This window comes from Thamnophis elegans, chromosome 8 (assembly GCF_009769535.1).
Source record: "Thamnophis elegans isolate rThaEle1 chromosome 8, rThaEle1.pri, whole genome shotgun sequence".
In the NCBI taxonomy this organism is placed as follows: domain Eukaryota; kingdom Metazoa; phylum Chordata; class Lepidosauria; order Squamata; family Colubridae; genus Thamnophis; species Thamnophis elegans.
Window position 1 is genome coordinate 42,691,791 of NC_045548.1, and position 17,167 is coordinate 42,708,957.

Below are 17,167 nucleotides of genomic sequence, written 5' to 3' on the forward strand. Positions count from 1 at the left end.
AGCTTAGCTACAAAGCTGATTCAGTCTAACAAAAATACTTACATTCCACAGAGAAACTATTGAATAAAAAACATACATACATATCTTTTATGAATTCCCTTTCACTGTAACAAGCAGATGAAAGTAATTAGAATAGAATAGAATAACAGAGTTGGAAAGGACCTTGGAGGACTTTTAGTCCAACACCCTGCTTAGGCAGGAAACCCAACATCATTTCAGAAAAATAGTTATACAACAACTTCTAAAAAATATCCAGTGTTGGAGCATTTAAAACTTCTGGAGGCAAGTTGGCCCACTGATTAATTGTTCTAACTATCAGGAAATTTCTCCTTAATTCTAAGTTGCTTCTCTCCTTGATTAGTTTCTGCCCATTGCTTCTTGTTTTACCTTTAGGTGCTTTGTAGAACAGTTTGACTCCCTCTTCTTTGTGGCAACCCCTGAGATATTGGAAATTGCCACAAAGAAGAGGGAGTCAAACTATTATCCAAAGTAATTAGACACTGTTTAGGATCATGTCCAATCCTCCAAATGCGACAAAGAAACCCTTTGATCCCTTTGCCATGTTTCTATATCAAAGTTTCAGTACAAGAAAAAACCGATTTTAAGAACTTTTGCAGACGTCAGAAGAAATGAAGCTGAAAAACCAGCATTACCACCTAAAATTCATGTTTGATTTTTTTTTTCAGATTTATCAAGAGTATTATATACATCATACTGTATTGGTAAGGTATTTTTTACTGAACAAACTGCAGCAAATTCAGTTTAATTTTACTGGAACAAGTAAGAGAGATACTGCTACCAGAATAAATATAGTATACAAATATTGTAATATTACAATTATTCTTTAAAAGGTGGTTAGCAAAAAAATAGCATGTTATTGACTGAAGTATTAGTCAATATTTAAAACTTTTAAAATTAATGTAATAGTCCAGGTTAAAGATTCAAAATCCATTGTTGTGTAGTACTGTAGTAGGATCAACTGAAATAGCGTAGGTTTATGAAATATTGAGTTCTCCACAATATTTCATCAACCAGTGTCACCATGTAAACATTTGTAGTGAAAATAATATAAATGTGATAAATGGTTCTTGAATTATCATGACAACACTTGAAATTGATGGAATTGTATATGATGATACTTTAGATATAGCATCATTTGATTACTTTAACAGCACAGAAGTGTATCTGGGGATGTTTGAGTATAAACATTTCTTCATCTGTGTTTAAAATAACCAAATACTTTATTTTATTTTCCTTAAACCTCTGTTGTGGAATCCATAAACACTGTAATGCTATCATTGTTTTATTTCTCCAATTTAGCAAAACAGTATCATCATAATTTTGACTCTTCAGTTGTAATGTACAGATAGATAAAACAATACTTTTTGTATATACAGTAGATAATTGACTTTTACTCTCAATTTTCTCAACATCAACATGATAATTAGAAATTCAAGTTAGACTTTTGACAAATTTTATTGAAACAGAATTCACAGCAAGAGACTAAAATAAAAACTTGAAATTTAATTAGGCCATGTTTCTATTTAGGAAACTTAAATATAGAGTTTTAAATAAAACACCACCTAACTTTATGCAAAAAAGGCAAACTAGCAATGTTACTTTTGATGTTTTTGACAGCAAGATTTCTATCATGTGTCCCGAAAATATGACATGTCCTGATAATAAGGCCATGGCACATTTTTCTGGTGGACAAAAATATAAGCCCTCCCCTGCAAATAAGACCCCTGGACAACCCCCCCCACCTCCAACCAGGCAGAGCGCCACTCACCAACCTAGCAGTATCCCGAAGGTGCCAAGCTGCGGGAAACAGGGGGCGGGCAAAGGTGATTGCATTGCTTGGTGCCTTTGGGATACCACTAGGTTGGTGAGTGGCACTGTGCCCAGCTGAAGAGGGGGGTTGCCGGGCAGCTGCTCTCTTGCGAGAGGGCTCCCAAATAGCTGGGAACAGCAGCCACCTGGCAAACCCCCTTTCCAGCCGTGCAGAGCACCATTCACTGACCTAGGGGTATCGCCAAACCGCGTGAAGTCCTGTTCGCTGCCGCCCAGCTCTTGCAGCTTGGCACCTTTGAAATGCCAGTGAATGGCGCTCTGCACGACTGGAGAAGGGGGTTGTGTGAGTGGCTGTCCTGCTCTCGCTCACGTGCCTCCCAGCCTCATGATGCCCTGGCCCAGCTCTCCCTGCAGAGCCAGGGCACCTCCACTGCTGCCACCACCACCATCCCAGAATGACTTTTTCAGCAGCTCCCAAACTGAGTCTTCCTGCAGTGGCCGCTCTGGGTGTATGCTCTATGGTTGTGGGATGGCTGTTGGCAGTGCTTACAACCATAGAGCATACGCCCAGAGCGGCCACTGCCAGAAGACTTGATTTGGAAGCCGCCCGAAAAAGCCATGCTGAGATGGCGGTGGCAGTGGTGGCGGCAGCGTAGCTGCCCTGGCTCTGCAGGGAGAGCTGGGCCAGGGCATCGTGAGGCTAGGAGGCACGAGAGCAAGAGCGGAACAGCTGCTCATGCAAAATTCCTCTCCAGCCGTGCAGAGCACCATTCACTGGCATTTTGAAGGCGCCAAGCAAGAGCTGGGCAGTGGTGAACAGGTGCTCACGCAGCTTGGTGATACCCTTAGGTCAGTGAATGGCACTCTGCATGTCTGGAAAGGGGGTTTGCCAGGTGGCTGCTCATGAGCATGGTCTCTTCATGGCTATTGTGTTGCACTGCTGCGACAGCAAAACAGCCATTCGCTCATGAGGCTGTACCCAGCTCTTTGGGAGCCCAATCGCAAGAGAGCAGCCACCCGGCAACCCCAAAACAATAAACCCTCCTATCATAATAACACCTAAGCCATATTTTGTGTGTAAAAAGAAAATAAGACCCTGTCTTATTTTTGGGAAAACATGGTATCATGTAAACCTGGGCTGCATCTCAACCTTTTTTTTATTTGCAAACAATTGTTAGCAATAATATGAATCTTTATTGTTATTTTATTAATTATTTCTTAACTGGGAATCTTTCTTAAATTTTCACCCCAAATGTGGGATCAACTCCTCTTCTAATTTTGTAATTCTAAGGCCCTAATGAACCTCATTGCAAAGTAGATATTGGTTAGCTCGATGTTACCCAAATATATTTACAGATACCAGCTAGCATCTACTGTCATGCTGAAAATACAAATCTGTCCTTGTAGTCCAGTTAGACAGTGATAATAAGTTTACATCAGAAAGATCTTTTTCTTAGCTGTACTGCACAAGCAGTTTTCAGCAAAGGTATTGATGCTGTAGATTTAGACTGAATTTATATATATAACATCCTCTAATAATTTTATGCAAAAATAAAGGATAGGGTCAGACCTACATCATTATAATTCAAGCTACTATATGAATTATAGATCCCAAGGATCTTTTCCATGAGATGAATGCAAAGTGAGATACCGGTTAAAAGGCCATTCCAAAAATAGAGATGGCCTCAAGCTACTGACTGCTTTATGAAGAAAGTTAATGTCATGGTTTATAGTTTTTTGAACTACAGAGCCTTGTCATCAATCAATCATTGCACATGAACTGCTGTATCATTATTTATTTGCATGATCTATTTTCTTTTTAAGATTTTCTTCAGATATATAAATGTTTAAATTCTTCATCTATCAGATATTCTTCTTCACTATTAAATTAACCTAATGGTTAATTATTGGTTCTTAAGCAAAAAGATTAAATATCACAAATGTATGAAGGAAGCATTCAGTGCGATATCCCAAGGTTCTGTCTTAGACTCTTCATCATCTTCATAAGTGATTTAGATGAGAAAATAGAAGGAGAAATCAAATTTGGAGAAAATACCAATACCCATTACTCAGTGCTGACACTTGTATGCTGGACCTGTGTTCCTCTTGGTTAGTCTCGGCTTCCCGGGAGGTCACACGAGGCTGGCTCCAGGCGATTACCAACACTTCGTTGAGAGAGGGATTCTTTCCCATCGCCTTGAAGGAGGTGGCGGTGAGGCCCCTCCTTAAGAAGCCTTCCCTGGACCCAGCTTATTTAACCAACTATCGTCCGGTCTCCAACCTTTGCTTTGTAGAGAAGGTTGTCGAGAGTGTGGTAGCACGTCAGCTTCCCCAGTACCTGGATGAAGCTGTCTACCTGGATCCGTTTCAGTCGGGTTTCAGGCCCGGATGCAGCATGGAAACAGCATTGGTTGCGTTGGTCGATGATCTCTGGTGGGCCGGGGCACGGGCTGCTCATCTGTCCTGGTCCTATTAGACCTCTCGGCGGCTTTCAATAACATCGCCCATGGTATCCTACTGAGATGACTCGGGGGGGGGGGTTGGGAGTGGGGGGCACCATTTTATGGTGGTTCTCCTGCTACCTGTCGGAACGATCGCAGTTTGTGTTGACTGGAGGACAGGGATCGGCCACGAGGCACATCACTTGTGGGGTGCCCCAAGGGTCTGTTCTCTCACCACTCCTGTTCAACATATATATGAAAATGCTGGGTGAGATCAGCCATGGTTTTGGGGTACGGTATCATCAATATGCTGATGATACCCAACTTTTCATCTCTACCCCAAACCACCCAAACAATGCCCTCGACGTGATGTCCTGATGCCTGGAGGCTATGCGGATCTGGATGGGGAGGAACAGGCTCAAGCTCAATCCCTCCAAGACTGAGTGGCTGTGGTTTCCATTATCCTGATTTGTGCATTTTGTTCCATCTTTGATGATAGGGGGAGAAATTTTAGCCCCCTCAGAGAGGGGCCACAATCTGGAAGCCCTCTTGGAAACGCGGCTTAGTTTAGAAGAACACCTGATGGCCATGACCAGGGGGGCCTTTTACCAGGTTCGCCTGGTACGTCAGTTAGCAATAGCAGTAGTAGACTTATATACCGCTTCATAGGCCTTTCAGGCCTCTCTAAGCGGTTTACAGAGAGTCAGCATATTGCCCCCAACAATCTGGGTCCTCATTTTACCCACCTCGGAAGGATGGAAGGCTGAGTCAACCCTGAGCCGGTGAGATTTGAACCGCTGAACTGCTGATCTAGCAGTAGCCTGCAGTGCTGCATTTAACCACTGCGCCACCTTGGGCACCCAATCCTTCCTGGATTGGGATGCTCTGTACACAGTCACTCATGCCCTCATCCTTTCTCGCCTGGACTACTGTAGCGCTCTCTACATGGGGCTGCCCTTGAAGAGCACCTGGAGGCTTCAACTGGTCCAGAATGCGGCTGCGCAGGTTATCATGGGGTTACCTAGATGCTCCCATGTTGCACCCCTTTTAGGCAGCCTGCACTGGTTGCCGGTTGTCTTCCGGGTGCGATTCAATGTACTAATTGTAACCTTTAAAGCGCTCCATGGCTTAGGCCCAGGATACCTGTGAGACCACCTATTGCCACCGGTAGCCTCCCACGGTCCAGTGCGATCCCACAGAGTTGGCCTCCTCAGGGTGCCGTCAGCCAGACAGTGTCGGCTAGCAACCCCCAGGGGGAGAGCCTTTCTGTGGGAGCGCCTTCCCTCTGGAATGAGCTGCCCCCCGAGCTTCGTATAATCCCTGACCTACGGTCCTTCCGACGTGCCCTAAAAAGTTGGCTTTTCCAGCAAGCCAGCCTGGCCTGAACAAAATAAAATAAATGATTGATTATTGTTAATTTTAATTGAATTTTTTAAATGTTATTGTTAATCTTAATTGGGTTTGTTTTTGGGATATTCTATCTAATTTTTTTTAACTTTTGTAATATGTTTTTTTTTAATGTTGTACGCCACCCTGAGTCCTTTGGGAGAAGGGCGGCATATAAATCCAACAAACAAACAAACAAACAAACAAACAAACAAACAAACAAACCATTTCCATGGAGGAAATAGCCATTGATTTGGAAGATAGGCTCAGATTCAGAAAGATCTTGACCTACCTAACAAAATGCATTTCATTGGTGAGAAAAGTAAAATCCTTTATTTAGTCAAGAAAAACCAAATGAACAAGTATAGAAAAAATGCCATTTGACTCAGCAGCAACTGTGAAAGAGATCCAGGTGTCCTAGTGGACAGCCATTTAAGTATGAGTCAACAGCATGCTGCATTTATGGAAAAAGCCAATGCAGTTCTAGGCTGCATCAATAGACAGATAATATGAAGATTATGTGCTACTGTACATTGCACTGGTAAGACCACTCTTGGAATACTGCATCCAGTTTTGGTCACCACAACACAAAAAGATGTTGAGACTCTAAAAAGAGTGCAAAGAAGAGCAGCAAAGGTGATTGGGGGACTGAGGGTTAAAGTGTATGATGAACAGTTGTGGAAACTGGGTATGTCTAGTCTTAACAAAAGGACTAGGGCTGATATGATAGCAGTCTTCCAATATTTGAGGGACTGTCACACAGATTTATCTAGTCCTCAAAGCACTTAAGGGCAGGACAAGAAGTAATCAATGGAAGTTTATCGAAGAGAGATCCAATCTAGAATTAAGGACAAATACCTGTAGGGAGAACAATTAATCGGTGGAAGAGCTTACCCACAGAAGCTGTGGGTGCTCCTTCACTAGAGATTTTCTAAGAAGAGATTGGAAAGCCATTTATCCAAAATGGTATAGTGTCTCCTACTTGAACAGGGGATTGGACTAGAGGATTCCAAGGTCTCTTCCACTTCTGTTATTCTGTTATCATGGATGTGCTCAATTTACCTCAGAAGACCTGAGGGAGTGGGTTAAGAATAGATTATTTTGTAAGTTGGCTTATGTAGTTCCTAAGAATAAGTTCTAAGTTGTTTGCACATAATTGGTTTAATCAAAATGATATTTTATTTCCATATTCTCATTTCCTTTGTCTGTTCCTAAGACTATTTTGTCTACAAATCTGGATAATTTCATTGCCAAGAATTCACATGTGTTCCTCACTTTTAAAAAGTGCAAGTCTCCATTACTTTAAAAGTAATGGTTTTAAGAATAGAATAGTTATCTACTAACCTTTTACATTCCAAACTTTTGTTACCCTTTGGGAATCATGGAAATGTATCTGATGTAATTGGTAAAAAGGTAATTGGATGATCTGAATTTTTCCTGCATGTTTAAAAAGAAATTCAAACATCATTTGAAAATTGTCATTAATCATTTTATTTTAGAGTTAAGTGTCCACTTTAATGAAGGTTAACCTTTTACATAAGTCACAAGGTGTTTTAAAAATAGTATAATCCTTAATTTCCACTTTTTAACTGGAATAATTATTTTGTGCTGCAAATCTTTCTGATTTGAAGAATAAGAGATAAATTCTCATCCTCCCTTGTAGATTCTCTGTGACAAACTATCTTTATTTGTCCATAAATGTCAAATAATCCTGATCTATCAACTGATAGACTTATTTCCATTTATTTGCTGTGCAAATGTACAGACATTTTATTTTATGTGAAATAGATTTCATCTATTCAAGAGCCATGATGGTGCAGTGGTCAGAATGCTGCACTGCAGGCTAACTCATTGCTTACTCCAGGAGTTTGATTCTGAAAGGCTCAGGGTTGACTCAGCCTTCCACCTTTCTGGGATCAGTAAAATGAGGACCCAGATTGTTGGGGGCAATATGATGACTGTGTAAACTACTTAGAGAAGGCTGAAAAGCACTGTGAAGTGACTATAAGCCTAAATGCTTATATGTGTGGCTATTTCAATGTTCTCTTCTTCTTTCACTGTGCTTAAATATAATGTACCTTACATTGAAACATTTATAGAATGTGAGAATAGAAACCATTTCCCATATGAATCTTCTATATTGACCAAATGTCTGCACTAAGTTTGTGTTCTGCCTTATTGTACAGAAAATATTGATTGATTTATTGGTTTATATAACGCCACAACTCACAAAAATGTAATTGTGGGTGGCTTTCAACATTAAAAAACAAAATTATAGAATCCCTAGGCAAAAAAACAACTAACAATCAGTCACATTGTAGACTTCAAATTGGAGATAGTGAGTTAAGTTAGCACAGTTTCAGGGAAGCTCAGACTAAATAAAGCCCATGTGGTTTTTCATTTCATGGAAGCACCTGAAAGATAATAGAAATGTTTGAATAATTTCTTGGTCCTTGAAGAGCATCTCCAATTTATTTTCAGGTGCAAGTGTCTAGAGTATTTTTAAATTTGATCTGAAACTGACTACATGGTCAATCTTAGAAGCTGAAATACAATTTATATATGATGCATCATGTATATTCTTTGTCAAGTTCTAAAGAAGTCTTATGAGTATATGGAATAAGTATGATATGTTTTTAAAAACATCTATTCCTGCTTAGGGTGGTTAATCCTAATATCTATTGAGCATTAATAAAGAAACAAAAATGCCAGAACATTTTCAATCCTATTAATTCCTTTGTGGTTACTACATTATAACTATACTTTTACTAAGTAACTAAAATTATGTTGCAGTCAGTAGGGACCACAGAGCCTATTTCCTGGGCTTTTACAAGAAAAACAACTTGACCATTGTAATTCACTGACATAAATGAATTCAACGAATTTGTTAGTAAAAATAATCATTATAAGCAGGAATAGATGAGCTATGTTTTGCATATTAAATATCAACAATATATATTTTCCTTGAATGAGTATTTTCCACATTGTTAGATACAGATGACTGCATCTGTAAATTACTGTCCCATCAATAGTGAGAATTAAGAATAGTTTAATACCAGTCTTATCTAAGCAAATGTTACTCTTATAATGTGGGAGAACGAGATATTGTTAATGGCATTACCATGCAGTGTTAAATGATGAGTATCTAATGACTCAATCTATCATTCTAATGAGGCCATCTGATCTCAACATTAATTCTGAAAGACTCATTGGGCTTTATTCCAGCAGATCATCATATTCTATCCTTTGTATAACACTTATGGAACATTGAATATTGCAACATGTAAAAGCAATTCAAACAGCCAGCTCGTAAGGGTGAGGGAATAAAAATAGAGAGCAAACAATAATGAACATGCAAAGCTTAATATCCACAATAGGTGGCAAAGAAAAATAAAAACCATGGGGATGGTGAATAGTGTACTGACCAAATTTATGAAAAAAAGGCAAAGGCTGGATAGCAGCAATTGAACAAAAAGAGCTTTTTCTTTCTCCTTATGGAGTATCTAAAATCAAAGGAACCAGGTCCAATTTACAGGCCTTGTAAGATTTAGTTAGTGTTGTTAGTTGCAAAGTCGTGTCCGATCCATCTTGACCCCATGAACAATGTTCCTCCATGCCTTCCTGTCCTCTACCATTCCCCGGAGTCCATTTAAGCTCACACCGACTGCTTCAGTGACTCCATCCAGCCACCTCATTCTCTGTCGTCCCTTTCTTCTTTTGCCCTCAACCTTTCCCAGTGTAAGGCCTAGATTATAGCATTATATCAGTATGTAATGTCTCAGGTTCTTTTAACTGACTGGACAGATACTGTATATTTTTCCCTGTCCCTTTGGTTTCCTGCTTTAATTAGGGTATGATATGCTATCTCTGCGCTGAAATTAATCCTAGACAAAATGAGCTGTACGTTAGAATTGGAAGCCATGAAATAATCTATTTGTTATTTTTCTTAACGCTAAACATTCTTGATTTGTAGACAAAAGTGTTCAGATAGTAAGAAATAATTGGAATTCTTTAGATGCTTTTAGTAATTCATGGGAAAAGAAGATTGTACATTTCCTCTCAGAATTATCTTGAATTTCTGTATATTGTCTACATATTTGCTAAATGTTGGTAAAGCTCACTATGTTTCAAGAAGGAGATGAAAAATTTTGTCTGTGCTCATTTTATAGTTCAGTTAATACTTTATTGCCATGTTTGGAAATAGAGACTGAAATATCTGTCTAGGTTGTGAGAACATGTGACATTTCCAAAAGAAGACTGATAAGATTCTTTTTACAGGCAATTTTCACTTCCATTGTTCTAAACTACTGTGGTAGTATGCATTTCCTTTGGAATATATTTTTCATATTACATTATTAAAATTATGTTTTGAAAATGCTTTATTTTGTTTTGTTTACTAGGAAACAGATCTCATGACCTTTAACATCTCAATGCATCGATCTTGGTGGCGAGAACATGGGCCAGGCTGCATACGAAGAGTAGTGCGCCCGTCAGCTCCTGGGATCATAGATGATATTTCCTATGTCTCTGTGACAGGTTGCATAATTGACTTTCAGTACCTAGAGGTCATTCATAGTGCCATCCAAATTCTACTCTCTGTAAGTCCATATTTACTTTTATGGATATTTTTATTTTTACATATTTTTTTCCATACTGCCACTGCTGCTTTTTTGTGTGTGCCACTTTCAGTTATTCAGCCACTTTAAAAATTTTTTTGTAAAAAACAAGAATTTAAAAAGTGTTTTGCATATATATTTTGATATGAAATGTGCTTTAAATTTTTGTGCTTTTTGTTCAAAATTCAGAAAATATCTTCACAAGTTCTTTTTGTTTGTGTCTACACACACACACACACACACACACACACACACACACACACACTATATATATATATATATGTGTGTGTGTATGTGTATGTATATGTACATGTATATGTATATATATGAATGAATAATATATAGCACACCTGGCCATTTTATTGTCCCCAGGCCATATCTGGCCCTTTAGCTGTCCCTGTCCAGTCTGCATGAGGTCAATTGGAAATTACAAATCATATGTAAGTAAGTGTACACCATGCACATTATTTTGAAGGTAATTTTTTAAAAATTTACTTATGTACATCCATGTGTGCCTACCCCCCTTCATAACTGTATTGGTTCAGCCCTCCAAAACAATCACAGTTTCTAATATGGCCTCTAGGGAAAATTAATTGCCCACCCCTGATATATAGTTACAAAAAAAAGACTATTTTTTAGATTATTTTTTAATGCCAAAGATGCTCATAGAAGAAACTTATTAATGTAAAAGCTTCTTAGTTTTTGTTTCATATGTAAAGAAAAGATATTAAACTTATTAGGAAATTTATTTTCCCTAGACACTGAATTTTTATATAATTTCATCAGTAGAACCATTACAGAATTTCATATTGTACACATGTATCTGGTTGTCCAGCGATATAAAAATCCATTGTTTCATGCATCTACAGAATAATCTGTACAATGCATTCTATTAAATTACCATTTGCGTCATGTACATATTATCTATGCTGAGTTGTTTCAGGAATACAAGACTAATATCTAATACCACCTGCAGATAAATTTTCTATGGAAGGTCTATGGAAGTTCAACAAAGTTGTACTCGTGACAGTAGATAAAAGCTGCGTTAAAAGCAGCACTCTTATAGATGTTCTACAGGTGCAAGAAATCATGATTTGGCTTACAATCTGAATATTTGGTACCTTCCCATGGTAGCAACCTTTGACTGCATTAAATAAGATTCATAGCAATGCCGAAAATATTATTTTAAACATGTTCATACTTTACATGATTTAAACTGTTAATCTAAATTTAGACAGATTAATATTTGTCTTTTCATGTGATTCTCTGATCCTTCTTTATTTATTCAGATTTGATATAATCTTTATTCGTTAATGAATTCCTCTCACTTGCAAGAAAGGAGAAAATACTATTATAAGTAGTGTAGTAATTAAGAAAACATTATTAAAAGAGTCATTTGGAACATGAAGCGTAGTTTATGCAATATGGCAATCCATGTTACTTTATCATGCAAATTAAAATAAAGCTTTATGTTGATTTGCAAATCAAATTAGAAAAATAAATGAAAGAGAAGACTTAATGAACTTCTCTAATTATCTAGGAGCAGTTTATATGCCTAGGATAAGCTTCAAAATATTAAGGACAGCTATTTTTTTGCTAACGTAACATAGATTTGTCAATTATTTGTAATTAACCATTAAGATGAGAAATTTATTTACTGCATTAGTACAATGGTCCCATTGTTATCTTTGTTCTTTTGAATCTAGAAAAACTCATTCACTTTTCCTTTCTTTTCTTATAAACCCCATCGCTGCAATGGAATGTGTAAATGTTATACAGAAAGTTATGAATTGGGCTCTCTGATATGTTCTGTACATTGTGAACTATTGACTTCAAACATATTGGACTCATACCTGATAGTTTTGTACACTCTTGTTTGCAAGTCCTTTGTTCCAAGATTTTCAGTATGGTACATAGCTATTATTAATCACTGCAATGATAGGATGGTCTCTCATCACTATAATGGTAGATGAGAGAAGGATGGTAAAATATTGTCTTTTCTGAAATGGGTGATTTTTCTTATTGATGCAATGGTGAAAATGATATTTATAATTAAAATGATGTCATTACACATTCTCATTGTACAAGAATAGAAATATAACTTCTGTTATGTATAGAAATTATAAGGTAGTCATTATTCTCATACTATTAGTCTACTTCAAAGAAACAAATCACTCAAAACTATCAGATGAAAGGCATTTAATCCTATTTAATCTACCACTACTATGTAAAATGCTCTTATAGTTCAGTATATTTCAAGCTCTGTACATTTAATCTGCTAATATTTCTATGAATTTTTGCTTAGTTTTAGGTGATATGGTGTCAGTATATCTTCATGTTTGGTATGGGAAGTCCATTATTGAGTAGTTCCTGAAAAATTATTATGCCTACTAGGTAAAGAAAGGATTAGATTTCTTTTACATATATTTAAATTTAGGGATCATATTGTCCATGTATTCATTGAAGGCCACATGTTTGACCTCAGGAGGATGGGGTGGGCATGTCTAGAGTGGGTGTGGCCAGCTCAATGTCACTCCTGTCGGAGGCGCCTGTGGTGGCCTGAGTGCTCTGCCAGCGAAAATGGGCTCCTGAACTTCGTTTTCGGCTGCCACACGTCCTGCAACCCTCTGCCAGTGAAAATGGACCCCAAGCTCCATTTTGCAAGTGGCAGTGGCAGCTGATAACAGAGTTCAGGAGCCTGTTTTCTCTGGCAGAAGCACCACAGGTCAGTCCTTCACTGTTTTCAGGGCAGTCCCAACGGCCAGATCTAAGTACCTGGTGGGTCACATCCAGCCCCCGGGCCTTGAGTTTGACCCGCCTGCTCTACATATACTGGGATGGAAGAGATGTTTCTATTTGAGGAAGAGAGTTCAGAATTTAGATTATTAAGTGCAATATTGTTAACTCCCAGGGAAATATGGGAGGTAACGTCTAAGGAAAGTTTTTGAACTTATAATATGGTATTAAAAAGGAAAATTCATCTTTATTCGTTTTTAAAACAGCATCTAAAAAAATCCTAGCTAAATCTCACATGTAAATCTTAAGAAAAAAAACATTATTTCATTGCCTCCTAAAAAAAATTCAGAAAAATATCTGAAATAACGCATCTGCATTATTTTTAAAAATAACAAAATATTTCTCCAGTATCATAATATAATTGACTGTACTCCTCTACATTCCCAGGTACTAATTTGTCCCAATATAGGGTACATCTTTGTGTGGAATTTTAATATGAATATGTCCCCATCGATCCATTCCTCCTTAGCTACTATATCATTATTCATCTCTTTACAGTGTCCTTGATTTAATTGATGGTTTAAGTCTCACTATTTTCAACATATCTCTCAGCTACTGATTATTTAATTTGAGGATGAACCATTACATTTTTGTGATTTTAAATACTACTTTATCAAAGGGAAAAAATAATTTTAAGTAGCAGCCATTTAATTAGCAGTCTTCAGTGGAGCAGCTATTAAAATGAGGAACATGCCAATTAATATAAAATGAAATATTTCCTCTGTGCTCAGGAGACCTTTAGTGCTTTTCTAAATACATATTTTCAAGAAAAATGTAGATTGCATGTTCACTCTCCCATATTTTACTGTATATTTTGTTACTGGGATTTTTAAAAGCCCATAGCAAATATAGCAAGAATCAAAGTTAAGAAAATAATTTCATTAATGTCTCAGACATCTCTTGGTTGATATCCAAGATTAAGAGATGATGAGATAAATATGTTAGGAACACAGAGCTCCATATCCCTGATATATTTATGCCATTTTGAAAAAATACTTACTTTTAATACTTCTTTGGTCTCTTGAAGTTAAAGTGACTATCTTACTATATGTCTTAAGCAGCGAAAATAGGCAAAACCCTTTAGCAAAATAAGCAAATAGTGATATTTTATACTCACAATTTCTTTGTAAAAATGGAATTCATTGAAAAACAAATTGTTACTCTTAAAAGTATAATATTCTAAAACTGAAGTATACTGCCAAGCCTAGGCAAATACTCTGTGAGTTATAATTTTTTTTTGCAGGTATGTAAATATAGCCACAAGTAAAGGATTGTATATACTTGACATTAGATAGTAGCAAAATTCTATGTGACACATTGTTGAATGCCACCTAAATAATACAAAGGTTGGACTTGGTGCTTTTTCTCCTACTAGCCAGCCTTCTTTCATAACAAAGATATCTATTATGGCAGCAACTGGTAGTCTCCGGTTTCAGAGTATAAAGAACAAGGCAAGAAATCCTTTAAATAGTGGGAAACATCAGAATGAAATTGCAGCATATTATCTCATCCCAAAGATACTTTTTCAAGAGGCAACTGGGCTTTCTAATTTTTCTTTGAAGGTGTTTCTCTCTGAAGAACTGAAGAAGCTTCTTGAATGAGAAGCGAAGCGTCTTCAAAGAAAAACTATAAAGTCCAGTTGCCTCTTGAAAAAACACCTTTGGGACTGAGAATCTCTATAGACATTCAGCCTATTGTCTGTTTTAGTGTCTTCATCTTAGTCTACAAGCCCAGCGTTCTAACTTAATGAACCAATGCACTCCTCTCGGATGGTGATGAAAAGTATGGACAGGACAGCAAGTGCCCGAGAACGAGTACTACTAAGAGCCAAATAATGTTTGTTTGGCCATATAGCATTTACTAACAGCAAATATGTGATAGATTGAATTTTACTACAAGGGAAAGGAGCTGCATTTCGAAGCTGATGTGGAAGCAATGCTGCTTTCCTGCCACTGCTATGCTGCTGTATGATTCTGAACAGTTACTCATGTTTTATACATGGACAGCAATGAGAATACACTCACATCAGTGGTGGGATTCACTTACCTTCCCTACCAGTTTGCAGATCTAAGCGTGCACGCTCGCTTCATTTGCATGGGCCGCTTCTGCACATGTGCACCGCCTTTTCCAATGGTGCAGTGCTCGAGCATTATGTCGGGGTGGGTGGGCGGAGCCTCTCGCAGCAGCTGCTACTGGTTTGCCTGAACCGGAGAGAACCGACTGAATACCACCTCTGACTCACATGTCACTCTTAAGAACTATGGAAAGGAATATGAAACAATGAAATGAGCTCCATTGGTCTTTTGTTCATAGCTCCATTTACCTGGAGAAGTTTATACGCTAGCATAATTATGCACACTAAAGTAAAAAAAATAATAATGCTGCTGACCTTTAATTCTGGAAACCAGTCCCAGAGTGCATTATTTATAAAATACTTGGTGAGTGCCTTATATTTATGCATAAACACATACTAAAATATTTTTAGGTCAGCTGGCATTTGTGCTATTGCTAACTGCAGAAATAATTTCAGTTTTATGTGAGGTGGCTTATTCGGGTTGAGCAAAAATGAGATGTGCAAAAAAAAACCAGACCTGTTGTGCAGTGATGCAGAAGATAAGAATCTGTCATACTGAAGAGTTAAAAACAGAAAGGACCCTCCATTTTTATGAGACCAAGTAATTAGGATCTTATATAGTAGAATGTAATCAAAAATGCTGTATTATGTCATACACAAATGTACTAAAATTTGAAACAAAGGTGTTTAAGCCAGCAATGGAAAAAAAGTATGATAATGGAAAGAAGAAGAAAAAATGCTCCAGATAAAGCATGCACAATAAGAATGCACAACAATGAGAATGTGAACAGTAACAGATTGCTACATCAGTCAAAAAAAAAGCTAAACAATAAGATATATTAGCTATTAATTACAAATTGAATTGATATCATGTATTGCAGTCATATAAGAAATTATTCAATATCAAAACTGACACTGAACATAAAACATTAACACTACAGCACGGAAACTGCTTTGGTCGCGCTGATCGATGATCTCTGGCGGGCCAGGGATAGGGGTCACCCCTCTATCCTTGTGCTCCTTGACCTCTCAGCGGCCTTCGATACCATCGACCATGGTATTCTTCTGCGACGGTTACGAGAGGTGGGAGTGGGAGGCACCGTCCTTCGGTGGTTCTCCTCCTACCTCTCAGACAGGTCACAGTTGGTGTTGGTCAGAGGGCAGAGATCGACCCCAAGGCCCCTCAACTACGGGGTGCCGCAGGGTTCGGTCCTGTCCCCCTTCCTATTTAACATCTACATGAAGCCGCTGGGTGAGATCATACGCCGGCACGGGATTAAGTACCACCAATACGCAGATGATACGCAGTTGTATCTGTCCGCCCCATGCCAACTCAGCGAAGCAGTAGAAGGGATGTGCCAGTGCCTGGAGGCTGTTAGGGTCTGGATTGGAGCAAACAAGTTGGCACTCAATCCAGACAAGACTGAGTGGCTTCTGATGTTCCCTCCCAAAGATTGGCCAATTATTCCATCTCTCAGGCTGGGGGGTGAAATTATATGCCCCTCAGAGAGGGTTCGCAATTTGGGAGTCCTCCTGGATCCCCAGCTGACTTTAGAACACCATTTGTCGGCTGTGACTAGGGGGACCTTTGCCCAGGTTCACCTGGTGCACCAATTGCGACCCTACCTGGATCGGGAGGCCCTTCAGACAGTCACTCACGCCCTTGTGACCTCAAGACTGGATTATTGTAATGCGCTCTACATGGGGCTGCCCTTGAAGAGTGTTCGAAGACTTCAGTTAGTCCAGAACGCAGCCCCACGAGCACTCAGGTACACCCACATCACACCTATCCTCCGCGAGCTGCACTGGCTACCCATTAGTCTCCGAATCCGCTTCAAGGTGCTGGTCGCTACCTATAAAGCCCTACATGGCATCAGACCTGGGTACCTGAGAGACCGCCTCCTGCCGATTACCTCCCATAGACCGATTAGATCTCACAGGTTAGGTCTCCTCCGGATTCCATCCGCCAGCCAATGTCGGCTGGCGACCCCCCGGGGGAGAGCCTTCTCTGTTGCAGCTCCAGCCCTCTGGAATGATCTCCCTGTTGAGATCCGGACCCTTAC

At 38.7% G+C, this 17,167-nt stretch overlaps 1 protein-coding gene across 1 annotated transcript in view; it reads left to right on the top strand.

The window, feature by feature from the left end:
* NKAIN3 (sodium/potassium transporting ATPase interacting 3) overlaps positions 1-17,167 on the top strand; it is a 185,165-nt gene that overhangs the window by 121,718 nt on the left and 46,280 nt on the right. Inside the window, exon 4 of the mRNA XM_032223153.1 lies at positions 10,019-10,216. Within this exon, the coding sequence (XP_032079044.1) occupies positions 10,019-10,216 (198 nt within the window). The remainder of the gene's footprint in view (positions 1-10,018; positions 10,217-17,167) is intronic.